This window comes from Trematomus bernacchii, unplaced genomic scaffold, assembly GCF_902827165.1.
Source record: "Trematomus bernacchii unplaced genomic scaffold, fTreBer1.1, whole genome shotgun sequence".
Taxonomy (NCBI): Eukaryota; Metazoa; Chordata; class Actinopteri; order Perciformes; family Nototheniidae; genus Trematomus; species Trematomus bernacchii.
Window position 1 is genome coordinate 17,280,341 of NW_022987593.1, and position 16,590 is coordinate 17,296,930.

Here is a 16,590-nt window from a genome sequence, read left to right on the forward strand (position 1 = left end):
TAAATCTATCAAGTCATATTACAGGATAAAGGAAATACAGTTTAAACTGCCGTATGCAGGGAAGACGTCGACGTGTCGCACTTATCCTTCATATCACATCATCAATCAAATCATCGATCATATAATATCATAATATATCATGTATTTCCTTTTCTGTGTCAGCTTCTCGAGCCGTATCTGGCCGTGCAACACTTATGGCGCATTTCCACTACACAGCCTCGCTCGGCCTCGCTCGGTATGGCTAGGCCTCGTTAGGACTGGCTCACTTTATGGCGCATTTCCATTACAGTTTAGGAACTGGGGTAGTATCTATAGTAACGCAGTGTAGGCGGAGCCGTGACGTCATCTTCAATGAGAACCCCAGAAAAACAACACAGCCGTTAGCTGTTAGCACTCAGAGCTCACAGCTCCTCATATATGTTCAGAAACTAGACAAAAGTTAAACAAGTACACACCACAGACTGCCTGTGTCATGGCGAATACAGTCGCTGCTTTATTCACGTCTGTAAAGGCCGTTGTTGTGAGTGTGGACGGTCGGAGCATATACTGCGTTAGCTTAGCCAATCTCCATTTAGAAAACACGCATTTTAAAAGGTTTTTCGCCTGCTCTCTGTCTGCAGACTTGTCAAAGCATTCATTCATGGTTTTTACTAACCGGTATCAGTATGTTGTTACTTCGGCATCATTTTGAAACGTGTATTACAATTAAATCACGGTCAAATATGTCCATCTTGTTGTAGTTGTAGCCCCCTTGCCAGCGATTCTCTCTCTAGTTTAGCATACTCAGCCCGACTCAGCCTCGTTGTCTCTGGCCCTAGAACCACGATTTTATGAGACCAGAAAAACTGTGAATTAGGACCCGCCGGCCGGTACTAGGCCAAGTGGAAACGCAACCAAAAACGGGCCGTTGACGTCACAGCCTTCTTAAACCATGCTCCGCGCTGTAGTGGAGACGCGTCATTACAGTGTCACATAGGCCTACATATTAAGCAACACATGAAGTTGACGAAACACTCAACTCAAAGTCAGATCCACTCGTGTCTAAGATGGGGCAGTGATATCATAAACCTGTTAATGTACGCATTCAACCACTCGGTAGTTTATTTATTTTTTAACCAGCTGTTCTCTATTCACCTTGCAGGTGTAACTATGTGGCTTGTATCCTGGATCAGGCACGTGCACACATAGACATCAAAGTGGATTTGAGCCCCTGCCCTTTTTCTTCCTCCAGAGAAAGTGCCCTTTTTTCCCCCTTTTTTTGTAAAATAAATGAATATATATCCACTGCTGTTTGCGCACAGTTTCCCTTTCCAAAAATATATTGATTGAATACAAAATAAAAATATCAGGCCGGGAGATTAGACTGTGAAGTTCCGATGCTCTCTCTACCCTCCCTCCCTCCTTCCACGTCTCACACACAGCGGTGCGGACATTGGCAGTCCCCTGGATTATGTGTTTAAGTCAGGGGTGGGGAACCTTTTTCCTCTCAAGGGCCATTTCAATTTTTACAACATCCTCCGAGGGCCGTACAAATGATTGACCTCTGTTTAAAAATACTAAAATCACAGCCCATTCATTTGGCCTTTCTTTCATGCTGTGCAAAGAAAAAGAAACCTCTTAATCCATGTGCACGGTTGTGGCATGACCACCAAAACATAAAGATATGGACAAAAGATGTGTGTAATTTAGTTTCCTATCCATGTGAACATGATTTAAGTGGGGGGGGGGACCTAACCCCTTGAGTTTTTTTTTAAATGTTGAAGTTATAAGCATCAATCTTGTGCACTTTGAGAGGACAATTAAGAGATCTATGGATACATCTCTCAACATCTCTCTTTTTTATAACTATAATGATCATATAAAGATGTGCCTATACCTCACTGGTTGGAGAAAAAGCTTCTTATATTTGTTAGCATAGCTAGCTAACCAGATGCTAATAACAAAGAAGTTAGTGACTGTATGATCAGTATGACAGATGAACAGATCGCCAATGGGCTTTCAACTAAGACACAGCCACGCAAAAACTGCGGCATGTGTACGGCTCCTTATGGGTACTGCAATTTGTGAATGCCGGAGCGGTGTTCTGGTGCTCTCCGTCAGAACTACACCCCTGTCAGGCGAGACATATACCACGTGATGACACGTTAGGCTTGTGTTGTGTTCAAGGACCCTGACCTCAGAAAAAACAGGCACTCGTTTTTTTGAACACGCCCCTTGAACACGCTCTCAGCCGGACAGAGAAACCCTGGGTTGATTTACTGAGGTGATAACCAGCGTCGTAGGACCGCTTAGCGAGATCGCGTTTGTTAGGGTTAGTTAAGATAACTCAAACATATCCAGGGTTGAACTGGCTTCGTAGTACAGGGCACTGATGGCTGCATAGCAGTGCTAATGCCAAAGACACAAACATTATACATTATATTTTAATTTGACCAGGATGCAGGGACAAAAATATTTGGGAAGGCTTAGCCTATCTTACAGTACCCGCCGCCCCTGTATGTGACGTGTGACCTCGTTTATTAACAACAGGTAATAACCAGTTTCTAGAGTAGGATCTGTCAATGTGTAAATATACATTGGTAGTTCCCTTTAAGAAAGTAGTTACTAAGGTAAATACACATTTTCAAGATGACCCTACAACAGGTAATAACCAGTTGCTAGAGTACGATCTGTCACTGTCTCACCTCCACAGTCTCTATGGGTTCATTCGCTTCAGTGGTGGAGCTCACAGCCTTCTTCTTCCTGAATTTAATCCAAAAACAAACAGATTTATGAATAAAAGGATCATAAAAATCCATCTTTGAGAGTCAGTACACAGGGGAACATATCAATGCTGGATATGATTATGTATTTGCAGAGTTACCTCAACCAGAGACAGACAAGGAGCAGAGGAATCAGTGCCAGAACCACCAGAACCACCAGAACCACCAGAACCAACCTGGCGATGTTCATGATCATTGGGGAATTATCTAGAAATTGAGGTAAACAGTGGTGAGATACTTTTCTTTAACATACTTTAACTGGAACCTTGAACAAAAACACGCCTGTTTGCTATCCTGGTTCAATAAATGGTAGAACGAGCTGCCCATCGACACCAGAACAGCAGAAAGATTACACAACTTGCGTCGTAGACTGAAAACCAAATCTGTTTCGACTGCATGATGGTGTTAATATAAAACAAATGTGTATATAAAACAAATGTGTATATAAAAAAACGTCCTCTTTCTGTATATTCCTAAAATAGTTTGGCTTCTTTGAACCAAGGTTAGACCGCGTGAGGAGTTTAAAGAAGCAGCACTTAAAAAACTAAAACGTTGTCTTTCATTAAATGTATTATGTCAACAGATTTCACATAATTGTATCAGGTTAATTGAATGCAATAATATTACGTTGAAATTCAAAATATAAGGTTTAACTAAATATATTTGGTCCCAACTAACCTAAATATGCATAATGCAAATGAAATAATGCATTTAATTAACCTGTGAAGCCTGAAGCCTGTTTTTCACGTCTCAGGCTCGAAAATGACATTCCCTGAAAAAATGACTATAACTTCCCTTCTAAAAGAGGTAAATTAATAATCTTTTTTCTCAAAGCAATTATAAGCCTGTGAGTTGGATGTAGAAAAAAGTCAGAATCAATATAGAATTTCTTATTTTACAGTAAATTCAGATTTAACATAGTAAAAAAATGTAAATTATAGTTTCCGTCCAGAAAAAAAACATTACTTATAGTGAAAACCACCCTTGGATGATGGGATAGTAGATAAAAAGCTTTAGGAATCCAAACTATATCATATAATAAGTATCCTGTATCAAGATTGATGTAAAACAAGTGAAAAAATGTATCCCTTTTTGAGAGGTTTAGAAAAAAAAAAACCCTCTGGGGTCATTTGGGTGTATTTGTCTTTTCTCTGGAACCCATTGGTCGATGTTGGTGATTGACACCTCTTTTTAACCGTTAGAGCCAATAGAATTGAGAGAGAAGTTCCTAATTCCACCTACATGTTACCATTGAGGAGTGAGAGTGATGCGCACGCAGTACCCAAACCGAAAGCTATGTTACGCTCTGAAAACTGAAAACTACGCTTTTTGCCATAAATATGATGATGGATTATCAGTAATCATTTCAAAGTGCCACAGAGACATTGGATTAACCTTCAGCAGCGTTTTATGCATTTTCATGCCATTGAACACAACTTTTGATGAGGGGGGGGGGGGGTCAGCTTTCGGCCGGCGGGATCCCGACCTGAGTCGGGCGGTGGGGGTATGTGGTTAGGGGTGTGGTTAGGGTGCCGGCTGCTGGAGTGATGGGAGTGGCTCGGCCGGAGACCAGACAGCTGATCAGAATCAGGTAATTATGCTCTCTATAAGAAGCATGCCGGTAACCTGATTCTGGTCTGTCTTGCAGTAGGCTGGTTCCTGTGAGGATTTCACAGCGTCTGCACTATTTGAGTGGCGCATGATCATTTTGGACAATAAAACCCATGATATATATCCTTCTCCTTCTGTCCTTTTTAACCTGGGAGTGAGCGGAGGTGCTCACAATCGGGTCATACTTATTGTTATATTTTTACTGTGTAGCTGCATTTTAAACTTGGTCTGGTCTTACATATTGGTTGTATTGTTTAACACTTCAGTTTGGGTCGTGGAACGACGGATCAGCTTTCGCAAGGATCCTGGAGGGGGCCTGGGAGTACGCTTATCCCGTCTATATGTGTTTTGTAGATTTGGAGAAGGCGTATGACCGGGTTCCCAGAGAGATACTGTGGGAGGTGCTGCGGGAGTATGGGGTAAGGGGGTCTCTACTCAGGGCCATCCAATCTCTGTACTCCCAAAGCGAGAGCTGTGTCCGGGTCCTCGGCAGTAAGTCAGACCCATTTCCGGTGAGGGTTGGCCTCCGCCAGGGCTGCGCTTTGTCACCAATCCTGTTTGTGATATTCATGGACAGGATTTCAAGGCGTGGTCGTGTGGGAGGTGGTCTGCAGTTCGGTGGGCTAAAGATTCCACCACTGCTTTTTGCAGATGATCAGTCTCACTGGATTGGTTCGCAGCCGAGTGTGAAGCGGCTGGGATGAGGATCAGCACCTCCAAATCTGAGGCCATGGTTAACAGCAGGAAACTGATCTTGGGTTAAAACCTAACCGTTCTCGAGTGAGGGAACAATGGAGCGTGAGATGGGCCAGAGAATCGGAGCAGCGGGAGTGGTACTGCAGTCGCTTTACCGCACCGTTGTGACGAAAAGAGAGCTGAGCCAGAAGGCAAAGCTCTCTGTCTACCGGGCCATTTTCGTTCCTACCCTCACCTATGGTCATGAAGGGTGGGTCATGACCGAAACAAAACGAGATCGCTGATACAAGCGGCCGAAATGGGTTTTCTTGGTAGGGTGGCTGGCGTCTCCCTTCGGGATAAGTTGAGAAGTTCAGTCATCTGGGAGGGACTCGGAGTTGAACCGCTGCACCTGGTAAGGATGCCACCTGGGCGCCTCCCTAGGTGTTCTAGGCACGTCCAGCTGGGAGGAGACCGAGGGGCAGATCTAGGACCAGGTGGAGGGATTATATCTCTTCGCTGGCTTCGGAGCGCCTTGAATTAACTGTTTCACTCACATTTCACATCAATAAACAACTTTTCCGATGTCCTCCTTCCCATCGTGTTCTCAGCTGAACAGAAATACTCTCCAGAGTCAGAGGTCTGCATGGAGCTGAAGACAAACTGTGGTTCTTCATTCAGAATAGAAGAGTATGAAGTTTCATCCTTGTACCAGGTGTAGTTAGCTGCTGGGTTAGCATCACTGCTACAGGTCAGATTCACTGAACTGCCCTCCTCTATCTCAGCAGAGGTACTCACTGACACAGAGAGGAGCTTTGGAGCATCTGGAGGAGAAAAGATGTAGAAATAGTTATATTTACATGAGAAAGACTAGGTTGTCTTTAGTGGCGCCTACTGGAAAACTCACTTATTTTTTACTCACACTGGACATCTACAAATAGAGACGTAGAGTTGATCTCTCCATATTGATTCTCAGACTTGCAGTAGTAGATCCCTCTGTCCTCAGAGCTGATGGAGCTGAATTTATAACTTCCTTCTACTCCCTGAAACACTGTTTGGTTCTCCTTGTACCAGGTGTATTTAGCTGCTGGGTTAGCATCACTGCTACAGGTCAGAGTCACTGAACTGCCCTCCTCTAACTCAGCAGACGGACTCATTGACACAGAGGGGAGCTTTGGAGCATCTGGAGGAGAAGTGGTAACACAACTCAGTCATAAAATAATAGAGCTGAAAAAGTAGTAATGACCAGTACAACCTTCCCTTGCCATAAATGGACAGATTCAACCTTTAACCTGTTTAGCCCTGAGCATGTTTTTCAGGTCTCAGGCTCGAAAATGACATTCCCAGAACAAATGACCATATCTTCCCTTTTAAAAGGGTTAAATTAATAATATTTTTTCTCAAAGTAATGATAAACCTGTGAGTTGGATGTAGAAAAGTCAGAATCAATATAGATGTTTTTTATTTTAAAGAAAATTCAGATTGAACATAGTAAAAAACTGTAGATTATAGTGTCCGTCCAAAAAGTATTTTTTAATTATAGTGAAAACTACCCTTGGATGATGGTAAGGTAGACTAAAAGCTTTAGGAATCCAAAGTACAACATATAATGAGTACCCTGTATCAAGATTGATGTAAAACGAGTGACATTTGACCTTTTTAGCAAAAAAAACTCCACCTCTGAGGTGATTTGGGTGGAAATGGGGGTTTTACCGTTTCTCTGGAACCCATTGGTCGATTTTGGTGATTGACATCTCTTTCTGACCGTTAGAGCCAATAGATTCGAAGGGGAATTTCCCCACACACACACATGGTAAAAAAAAAAAAGGTGGGGGCTTCGCGCATGCAGTTTTGCATCAGAGCGAACCTATCTCTCGCTCTGACATCTGGAAACGGAAAAGCAGGGTTTATTGCTTATGGATTATCAGAAATAATTTCAAAGGGACACAGACACATTGGATTAACCTATGGATTAACTTCAGCAGCGTTTTTATCGTTTTAATGCCATTGAAGACCACTTTTGACCAGACTACGACACAGGTAAACCATGTTAACCACGTTTTTAGCTACCTAGCGCCACATGTTTTGATGTCTGTTTTTGTTTATAAAGTCGCGAGTTCATATCATAGAGTGATAATGTATGTACCCATCGATTCTGTGTCATCTCACGATGTGAATCGATGTGTTGGATGTGCAGAAAATATAAATAATAAGGTTTTATGAGTGAATTTCGGTGCATTAATCTGTTAGCATTTTTCGCTCATTGCTAATTCAGAGGCTCAGCGTTAGCATTGTGGGTTTTATTTTGAAAAAAAAAAAAAAAAGATCAGTTAGATGAGTTTCTTCCCGTTACATGGATATAAAACATTCATAGTTTATTAAATGAACATGCCCTCAGACACTGTTTCCTGCAAGATGTTGCGGGAGGGCCCCGGTACTGGGGTCTCTCGGGCTTAACAGGTTAAATAAGTTGTTTGACTCACATTTAACATCAATAAAGATGTTTTCAGATGTCCTCCTCCCCAGCTCGTTCTCAGCTGAACAGAAATACTGTCCAGAGTCAGAGGAATTGATGGAGCTGAAGACAATCTGATGTTCTTCACTGGAATATATTAAGACATTCTTCTTGTACCAGGTATAGTTAGCTGCTGGGTTAACATTACTGCTACAGGTCAAAGTCACTGAACTGCCCTCCTCTATCTCAGCAGAGGGACTCACTGACACAGAGGGGAGCTTCGGAGCATCTGGAGGAGAAAAGGTGTAGAAATACAACTATTAATGTATAAGGCAAAATCAAACTAGCTTGTCTTTATTGCCCCTTACTAGAAGAGGCAGCAAACCTTAACGATAATGACAAAGTGCAAAAACAGAAGATGTCAAATAGGCCCTGTTATGCTTTTAGGGTTTTCTCTTTCCCGCAGTGTCACGATCTGTCTGTGTTGTGTTTTGTCTTGTCTTGATCTGTCTTTGGTTTCCTGTTTTATTTTGAAAAGTGTTCACCCCCCGTCTTTACATTACATTACATGTTACTTGTTCGACGCTTTTATCCAAAGCGACTTACATACATCCGTCTTGCCTGTTGCTTTCTGTCTCTGTGTTCTCTCCTGCCTGATTACCCGATTGTGTTCACCTTGTGTGACCTGTGTCTTGTTTGTGTGATTAGTCTTGTGTGCATTTAAGTGCTGGTTTTTCTGTCTGTCATTGTTAGATCCTTGTTTGTTGTTGACTGTGTTCACGGGGGAGAGCTCTGTATGATTATTTAGCCTTGAAATAAAGGTATTTTTCCTGTAAAACCTGCATTTGGGTCCTGCCTATTTCAAGCATACTACGTCATCGAGTGCCGCCAAAGTACTGTTCCAATCTCCAGTATACTTGGAAATCTACCGAGCCCGGCGTACTCCATTTGGAGAAATATCGAGTCTGCACATGAGTAGACTTCGCGGTCTTAAAATCCCCACAATGCTTTGCGCACGGACCAATTTCCCCAAATCTGTGGCGGAAGATGTAAGGCGGGGCCTCTCATATGACGCACACCTGCACACTTGCTAGCGTGTTCCACACTTCGTTTTCCGAATGCCAGGAAGTATTCTTGACTCGCTTCTGAAGCAAGATGCTCGGCAGACATGTGCTACCAAGCAAGCGTACTCGCGATTGAGAAACACCCCGAGTCAGGGTGTTTCTCAATCGCGAGTAAAGCTGCTGCAGAGCCACTATTTCAAGCATACTACGTCATCGAGTGCCGCCGAAGTACTGTTCCAATCTCCAGCATACATGGAAATCTACCGAGCCCGGCGTACTCCGTTTGGAGAAATATCGAGGCTGCACATGAGTATACACTCCGCGGTCTTAAAATCCCCACAATGCTTTGTGCACGGACCAATTTCCAAAATCTGTGGCGGAAAATGTAAGGCGCGGCCTCTCATATGACGCACACCTGCACACTTGCTAGCGTGTTCCACTCTTTGTTTTCCAAATGTCAGGAAGTATTCTTGACTCGCTTCTGAAGCAAGATGCTCGGCAGACATGTTCTACCAAGCAAGCCTACTCGCGATTGAGAAACACCCACAGAGAGCAACAGGCAAGACAGGGGGTGAACACTTTTCAAAATAAAACAGGAAACCAAAGACAGATCAAAACAAGACAAAACACAACACAGACAGATCGTGACACGCAGTGTGTCATATAGATTTTTGTGCATGTAAATGGTCTGCAAAGGCTAGAATCCCTGTGTTCTCCCAGAGGGAGTTTCTCTCAGAGAGCGCTAGCGCTCAAACACATCTCTAAGCGGTTGACCAATCACAACAGAGCCGGCCAGATAACCAATCAGAGCAGACTGGGCTCTGGTTTCAGACAGAGGGTGAAAAGAGGTGCTGCAGCACAGGCAGTATGAGAAAAATAAAGAGCTTTTTGAACATTGAGACATGTCAAAGAAACGCCAGGAAATACAAATATGAAACTGAGAATGAACATAAAATGTCCTCTTTAAAACAGTGCAGTGAACTCACACACTGAAGGAGAACGGTGATTCTCATGTCCGTTTAAAGCACAGGAATAGCTGTCTGCTGAACCAAAGTTGACTAAAATAGAGTAAGATATTCCTTTCCAAAGTTCCTCTCCATTCTTGTACCAGATGTAGGAAGTATTATCAGGTATATGACAGCTGGTCTGACACTTCAGCTCTGCCTGGTCTGAATATGCTCTGCTCACCTTCAACTGGAGATCTGGATCTGTGAAGAAGAAACAGGAACGACAAAACTCTCAACATGAGTGCAAAAACCACACCGCACAATTATATTATTTTGAGCTACTGAACATTTGGAAATATAAAACATGAGTGTTACCTGTGACAGACAAAGTGACTCCAGGTATACCAATATATGATCCACCTTCTTGGATGGTATCAAACCTGAACCAGTACTCAGCTGAGTCGCTCTCTCTCAGGTTTCTGATTCTCAGAGTGCAGATCTTGTTTTCACAGAGATCCTCTACACGACCTGAATACTCTGAGTCTGTGGTCAGATCTACAGGATACCAACCGTCATGTTTGGTGAACCAGAATCTTTTCTCAACTAGGTTATCCCTGCCTTTCCATGTATATGGGAATGTGTAGGTGCATCTTATTTCCACTGTTGATCCTTTCACTGCACAGAATTTAGTAGAAGTGTATTTCACTCCCCAGTCATCCTGACCCTGAACCACTGTAACACAGAGCACACCAGAAACTATTATCAGACTCATATCAACATCAGGAGACACATTTTCATTGGTGAAGCTGCTTAGTCCACATTTCTCACAACTACATATTCTCCAACGCCATCAAAGTAAAATAATGTTATAACGTCAACCTTTTGTATGGTAAAACTCTGACTGTTTTACTGCATATTTATATTATTTCTACCTTTTTGTCTTCATTGGATGGACCCCCTTTTTGTACATGGCTTTCTCTAACAGGTGAGCTACATGAGTGCCTCTTGTTGTTTTATTTGACTAAACTGAGTTTAGGCTTGAGGTTGAATTGTCATAAAAAATCCGGTCCTATTGTTAAGGTTGAGCAGCGCAGGGTGGACCCAAGTGCAGACAGATGAATGTTTTAACTGAAAACAAACTTTATTCAGGGGAACTAGATAAATGCAAAACCGACAAGTACTCTCATTCCCTCTAATCGCAAAAAGAACCCACCAAACCAGAACTTAAATACATACATGTAACATGACCAATCAAGAGATAAGACACACAATTCTAGTGCACCATCAACATTTTAAACATTATTAAGATTGTTTTCATAAACTTAGAATCTTCTGCATTTCTGAGGTGCATTCACTGCCTTCAAATGTAAAGAGATGTACAGTACCTTGTGTAGAGAGAAGGAAGACTACAAATCCTCTCGCTGGTAAACTCATAGCTGCTCCTCTCGTCTCTGATAAATCAGGTATCACATACAGAAGAAATAGGACGGTTCCTCTGTTACTATGTCAATGTGCTAAAAAAAAAACAGGGGTTCCCTTCCTCTTTTCAGTTTGAAAATAGAGATGCCTAAAATAAGGCTTTAGGTTAAAATGAAGAACTTATTCCTGCTATGGTTTTACAAACAATGCATTCAAACAGCTGCACATGGGCGTCCTTAAAGCCACAATGTGTGTAAAAACAGGAACGAAAAAGTGCATGGTGGTGTTGTTGTGAACAATCATCATTAATGTTAGTGTTAGAGCCAGTATTTTATAAAAAAGGCACCTAATCGTAGTCAAAACATTATAAAAGACTACAACTCCCACCGCGCCTCCTCTAGAGTGACAGAGATGGGCAACCTGTCAGAAAGACGCCGTCGAGGAACAGTTTTTAACCGTTCAACTACCCTTTAAGTTACGAAGTTATACAAGCCTTAACAAAGAAAGAACGCAAGAAAGAATACCGAAGTTGTTATTTTTATTTGAGTTTTGCCTCTTTTGCTTTGACTATTGTAAAGGCCTGTTTTCTTTGTGTGAAAAGTGTGTTATTTTATTTTGAGCATTGCAAAATATCATCCAAACCATTGGAGGCCAAGCAACTCATCAACTGTGAGTAACACAAGTATAAAGGAAAGAAAACGCGTTAGAAATGTCTGTTTAAGGCATCTAGTGGCTTGATAGAAAATAATTAAGTGAGCCACGACAGTTAGATTTGCTCTTCACCTGTAGTATTATGGTATGAGGTGCAGGGTGTGCACAGATCTCAGTAGAAGTGTGACTAACCAACCTGTCTTTCTGATGCTTTACCAGAAACTCTTATAAGACCGTATTTTTTCAAAGATGTACCCTTGCCCTCTACAGTTCATATTTTTGAACGCACTCTGATGGAAATGTCCAGATGTCTGTGAGAAATCCTGTGTTTTAATCATTTGCAAATAACAAACTGCTGGTGTCTTATAAATGATGCCTGATGATGACTGAACTGGATCTGCTGACGGTTGATTTTTTAGTATTAATATCAATATAATTCATACAGAGAATATTCAGCCAAGCTTAACATAGACATTTTTCACTTTTTACATTTTTATTTATTAACTCTCACTTGATAAAACTGGCACAGTAGACAGTTACATTACAGACGGACAACCTAACATTGGTCTCATGGAAAACAGCAAGATTACTTCACCAAAAGCTAAAAAAAAAAGGATTAGAATTAAGCTCAGTCACATTTGTATAGTTGTTCACACTTTAGACTCTATAACAATTCAGAAAAAGAGAAGGAAACCAATAGCAGTCCCATTTTCAATGTCTGATTAAACATTGAGGCACAATCTATGATTAGGTTTAAAGAAGAACTTAAACATTTTTTTAACCTGTTAAGCCCTGGGGCCTCATTTATAACGCCTTGCGTAGGATTGACGTAGGAAGGTTGCTTACGTAGTACAAAGCACAAAAATAGGTACATACATTTTCCGCCATTTTCCGATTCACAAAACGTTGCGTACCGGCGAGGGAAGTGCGTACGGCACTCCCTACGCCTGTTTCCCTTGATAAATCACAATCGACTCGTAACGCCCATATTTGCCTATACATAGTCAAAGAAACGCCCATTCATTCATTCATTTTGACTGACTGCATGAAGAAGATCGCAGGAAATTACGATAGAACAGCTAAAAAGACATCTCACACCGTGTCAGATTTTGGTTATTGTGGGGAGGTCGAGATAAATCATATTGTTTGGTGGATGCAGTTTGAACCAGAGTAGCAGCATGGAGGTCGGATCGTCACCAAAATAAATAAATAAGTGGTCCGAAAAAAGTTAATGACAAAACAAATACACATAACCTTCCTCAGGCAGTGTGTTTGTCCCGGGGACAGGAGACACCCCCTTGATGAGAAACTGTAAGAAATGATCGGGGAATCCCTCCGGAGTGGAGTCATGACGACTGGATCTGAATTATTTTTGTTGTATTTGGTGGTTTGTGTTCCAGCTGTCGATCAGCAACTATATATACATAATCCACCAGTTAAAGGAAATACAACTAATGGATTGTGTTATATTAGCTGTACAATTTACCACATATGGTGTTCTTAGTTTCCATACCTCCTGTGTTTTACGAGCGACTTATCAAGTCTTGGCAAACGGCATAAAACACGATTAAACGTGATAGTATATAAAACTCGTATCTACAACCTATAGAAATGCAAAACGGCGTCAGTTTAGACGTAATTCTGTCCTCCTGCTTACCGCATCATTTATGAGAAAACATTTCATAACATTATCACAACATATTCAAGGTGGTTTTAAATAGCATATCCGTATTTATTTATTTCTCCAAGTTATGTTTTTGTGTGCACTGAGGAGTCTCAAACAGGCGTTTGTTTAATCATTTTAAGATTGGCTTTAATCAATGTTTGAAAATGAATTCTTCATATTTGATAAATGAGAGGTAACATTTTATTTATGGTATTATTTCCACATATTTCTCTCCATTCTTCCTTCTGCCAACGGTGTCGCAGTTTCTCGTCTCTCCCGTTTGTGTGCTTAGTGCGTACGCATGGGTTAGAGTTTGCGTGGAGGACAGCACATTTTCCCGTCAAGTTAGTATTTTATAAATCGCAAACATTGCGTAGAAACTGGCGTACGCCATTTTTTGAGCGTATATCCCTTTATAAATGAGGCCCCAGAGCCTGTTTTTCAGGTCTCAGGCTCGAAAATGACATTCCCAGAACAAATATATCATCAGACCATATCTTCCCTTCTAAAAGGGTTAAATTAATAATCTTTTTTCTCAAAGTAATGATAAACCTGTGAGTTGGATGTAGAAAAGTCAGAATCAATATAGATGTTTTTTATTTTAAAGAAAATTCAGATTTTACATAGTAAAAAACTGTAAATTATAGTGTCCGTCCAAAGATTATTTTGTACTTTTAGTGAAAATTACCCTTGGATGATGGTAAGGTAGACTAAAAGCTTTAGGAATCCAAAGTACAACATATAATAAGTACCCTGTATCAAGATTGATGCAAAACAAGTGACATTTTACCTTTTTAGAGAGATTTAGCAAAAAGAAACCACTTCTGGGGTCATTTGGGTGGATTTTCCATATCTCTGCCCCCTTGGTCGATTTTGATGGTTGACACCTCTTTCTGACCGTTAGAGCCAATATAATTGAAGGGGGAGTCCCCCACACACACTCATTGTGAAGAGAAATGGTGGGGGCTTCGCGCATGTAATTTTTCATCAGAGTGAACCTATCTCTGACGTCTGGAAACGGAAAAGCAGTTTTAATGCTTATGGATTATCAGAAATCATTTCAAAGGGACACAGACACATTGGATTAACCTATGGATTAACTTCAGCAGCGTTTTTATCATTTTAATGCCATTGAAGACCACTTTGGAGAGACTACAGAGCCAAGGTAAAAATGTTAGCATTTTTAGCTACCTAGCGTCACCTGTTTTGATGTCCGTTTTTGCTTATAACGTCGCCATTTCGTATAATTCAGTGGTAATGTGGGTGTCCAAAGATTCTGTGTCACCTCACGATGTAAAACGATGTCATGGATGTAGAGAAGAGATAAATAATAAGGTTTTGTGAGTGATTTTCGGTGCAGTAAGGTGTTAGCATTTTTCGCTCGTGGCTAATTCAGAGGCTCAGTATTAGCATTGTGGGTTTTATTTTGAAAAATAAATAAAAATGATCAGTTAGATGAGTTTCTTCCCGTTACATGGATATAAAACATTCATAGTTTATTAAATGAACATGCCCTCAGACACTGTTTCCTTCAAGATGTTGCGGCAGTGCCCCGGTACCGGGGTCTCTCGGGCTTAACAGGTTAACAACAAGGAGTCAAATGTAAGCATCATTTTAGTAATACAAAAATAACACATATCTATACGTATATACATATTTGGAAAGTTGGAATGAATGGATTAATATGAGGATCAAAATTCAACAATAAGTAAGGCGTTTGAAGAATCAACCTGTGTGTGTGTGACCTAGCATTACTATCCTTGTGGGGACCTACATCTGTTTACAGACTCACGTGTGGGGACTCGCCTCCCTTATGGGGACATAAGTGCAAATACTGTCTTTCTTTCTTTTTTTCCCCAATTTTACTTTTATCCTGACATTTTAATTATAAAATATATACACATTGAAGGAATGCCGAACATATGATAAGTAGTTAGCATGCTAAATGTAAGCTGATGCACATTTCTGTTTACACCCCCACTCTTCCAGTAAAGTGTGTGTATATACTTTACATTAAAATACACATTTTACTCCATCTCCTGCTACATGTTGTTTCCGACTGCTTTCACTCCTACCTACTGTTACTTAACACCATGGAAACTTGAGGGTAAATGTTTCCTCTTCAATGTTTCACTTGTTTCTGTTTCATCCAGGTGAGTCTCCATCTGGTTTGATGCATCTAAAATAAATCATGTAAAGTTCTGGTGAGTTATTTCTCAGGAAGTTGTGTAGGGTTTGTTTTCATAAATACAGCTGAGTGAGAGCTGGCTGACCTTCACACCAGGTCCTCCTGCTCTTCTGGTTCTTCTGTCTGTTCTGCAGAGACCATGTTCAGGTCTGAGACGTTCTCATACTCAGAAAAAGGGTCTAACTGATGGAGAGACAACGAGAGGAGAGTCAGAGGCCATCATTTGGATATAATTATATTTTATATTAAACTAAAATTAGGAAACCAAGTAATGTATATGTGATCTGTGACCTTGTTTATTAACAACAGGTAATAATCAGTTTCTAGAGTAGGATCTGTCAATGTGTAAATACACATTGACAGATCCTTTAAGAAAGTAGTTACTAAGGTAAATGCACATTTTCAAGATGACCCTATTTAACAACAGGTAATAACCAGTTGCTAGAGTACGATCTGTCACTGTCTCACCTCCACATTCTCTATGGGTTCATTCGCTTCAGTGGTGGAGCTCGAAGCCTTCTTCTTCCTGAATTTAATCCACAAACAAACAGATTTATGAATAAAAGGATCATAAAAATCCATCTTTGAGAGTCAGTACACAGGGGAACATATCAATGCTGGATATGATTATGTATTTGCAGAGTTACCTCATCCAGAGACAGAAAAGGAGCAGAGGAATCAGCACCAGAACCACCAGAACCACCAGAACCAACCTGGTGATGTTCATCATCATATGGGAATTATCTAGAAATGGAGGTAAACAGTGGTGAGAGACTTTTCTTTTAAGGTCACCTATTATGCAAAATCCACTTTTTCATGTATTTTCTACATAAACATGTGTCCCCTCTTCTTCATGTCTCTTCTACATCAACATGTGTCCCCTCTTCTTCATGTCTCTTCAACATCAACATGTGTCCCCTCTGTGTAAAGAGATTCTGAAAGTTTCAGGAAGAAAGTTTCTCTCACTTTTTGTCCTGATCCATTTCTATAAAAACCTGTCTGAAAATGAGCTGATCAGATTTTGGCCAATTTATGATGTCATAATGATGTTTTGGCTTGTGTAACCATTAGCCAATCACCAACCAAGGTAACCCCCCCCCATCTTATCACCTGAATCTCCTCCTGGAGCACCATTGTGTTATCTTTAAACAA

General features: G+C 41.0%; 1 protein-coding gene across 1 annotated transcript; it reads right to left on the reverse strand.

Annotated features, from left to right (window-relative positions):
- Positions 1-5,962: 5,962 nt before the first annotated feature.
- LOC117481988 (B-cell receptor CD22-like) lies at positions 5,963-10,948 on the reverse strand. Its single transcript, XM_034129933.1, has 6 exons — positions 10,900-10,948; positions 10,238-10,246; positions 9,890-10,069; positions 9,719-9,775; positions 7,532-7,792; positions 5,963-6,231 (listed from the first exon to the last, which is right to left on the reverse strand). Exons 1-6 carry the CDS (start codon positions 10,946-10,948, stop codon positions 5,963-5,965), a joined length of 825 nt encoding a protein of 274 aa, XP_033985824.1.
- Between the last annotated feature and the right edge of the window lie 5,642 nt (positions 10,949-16,590).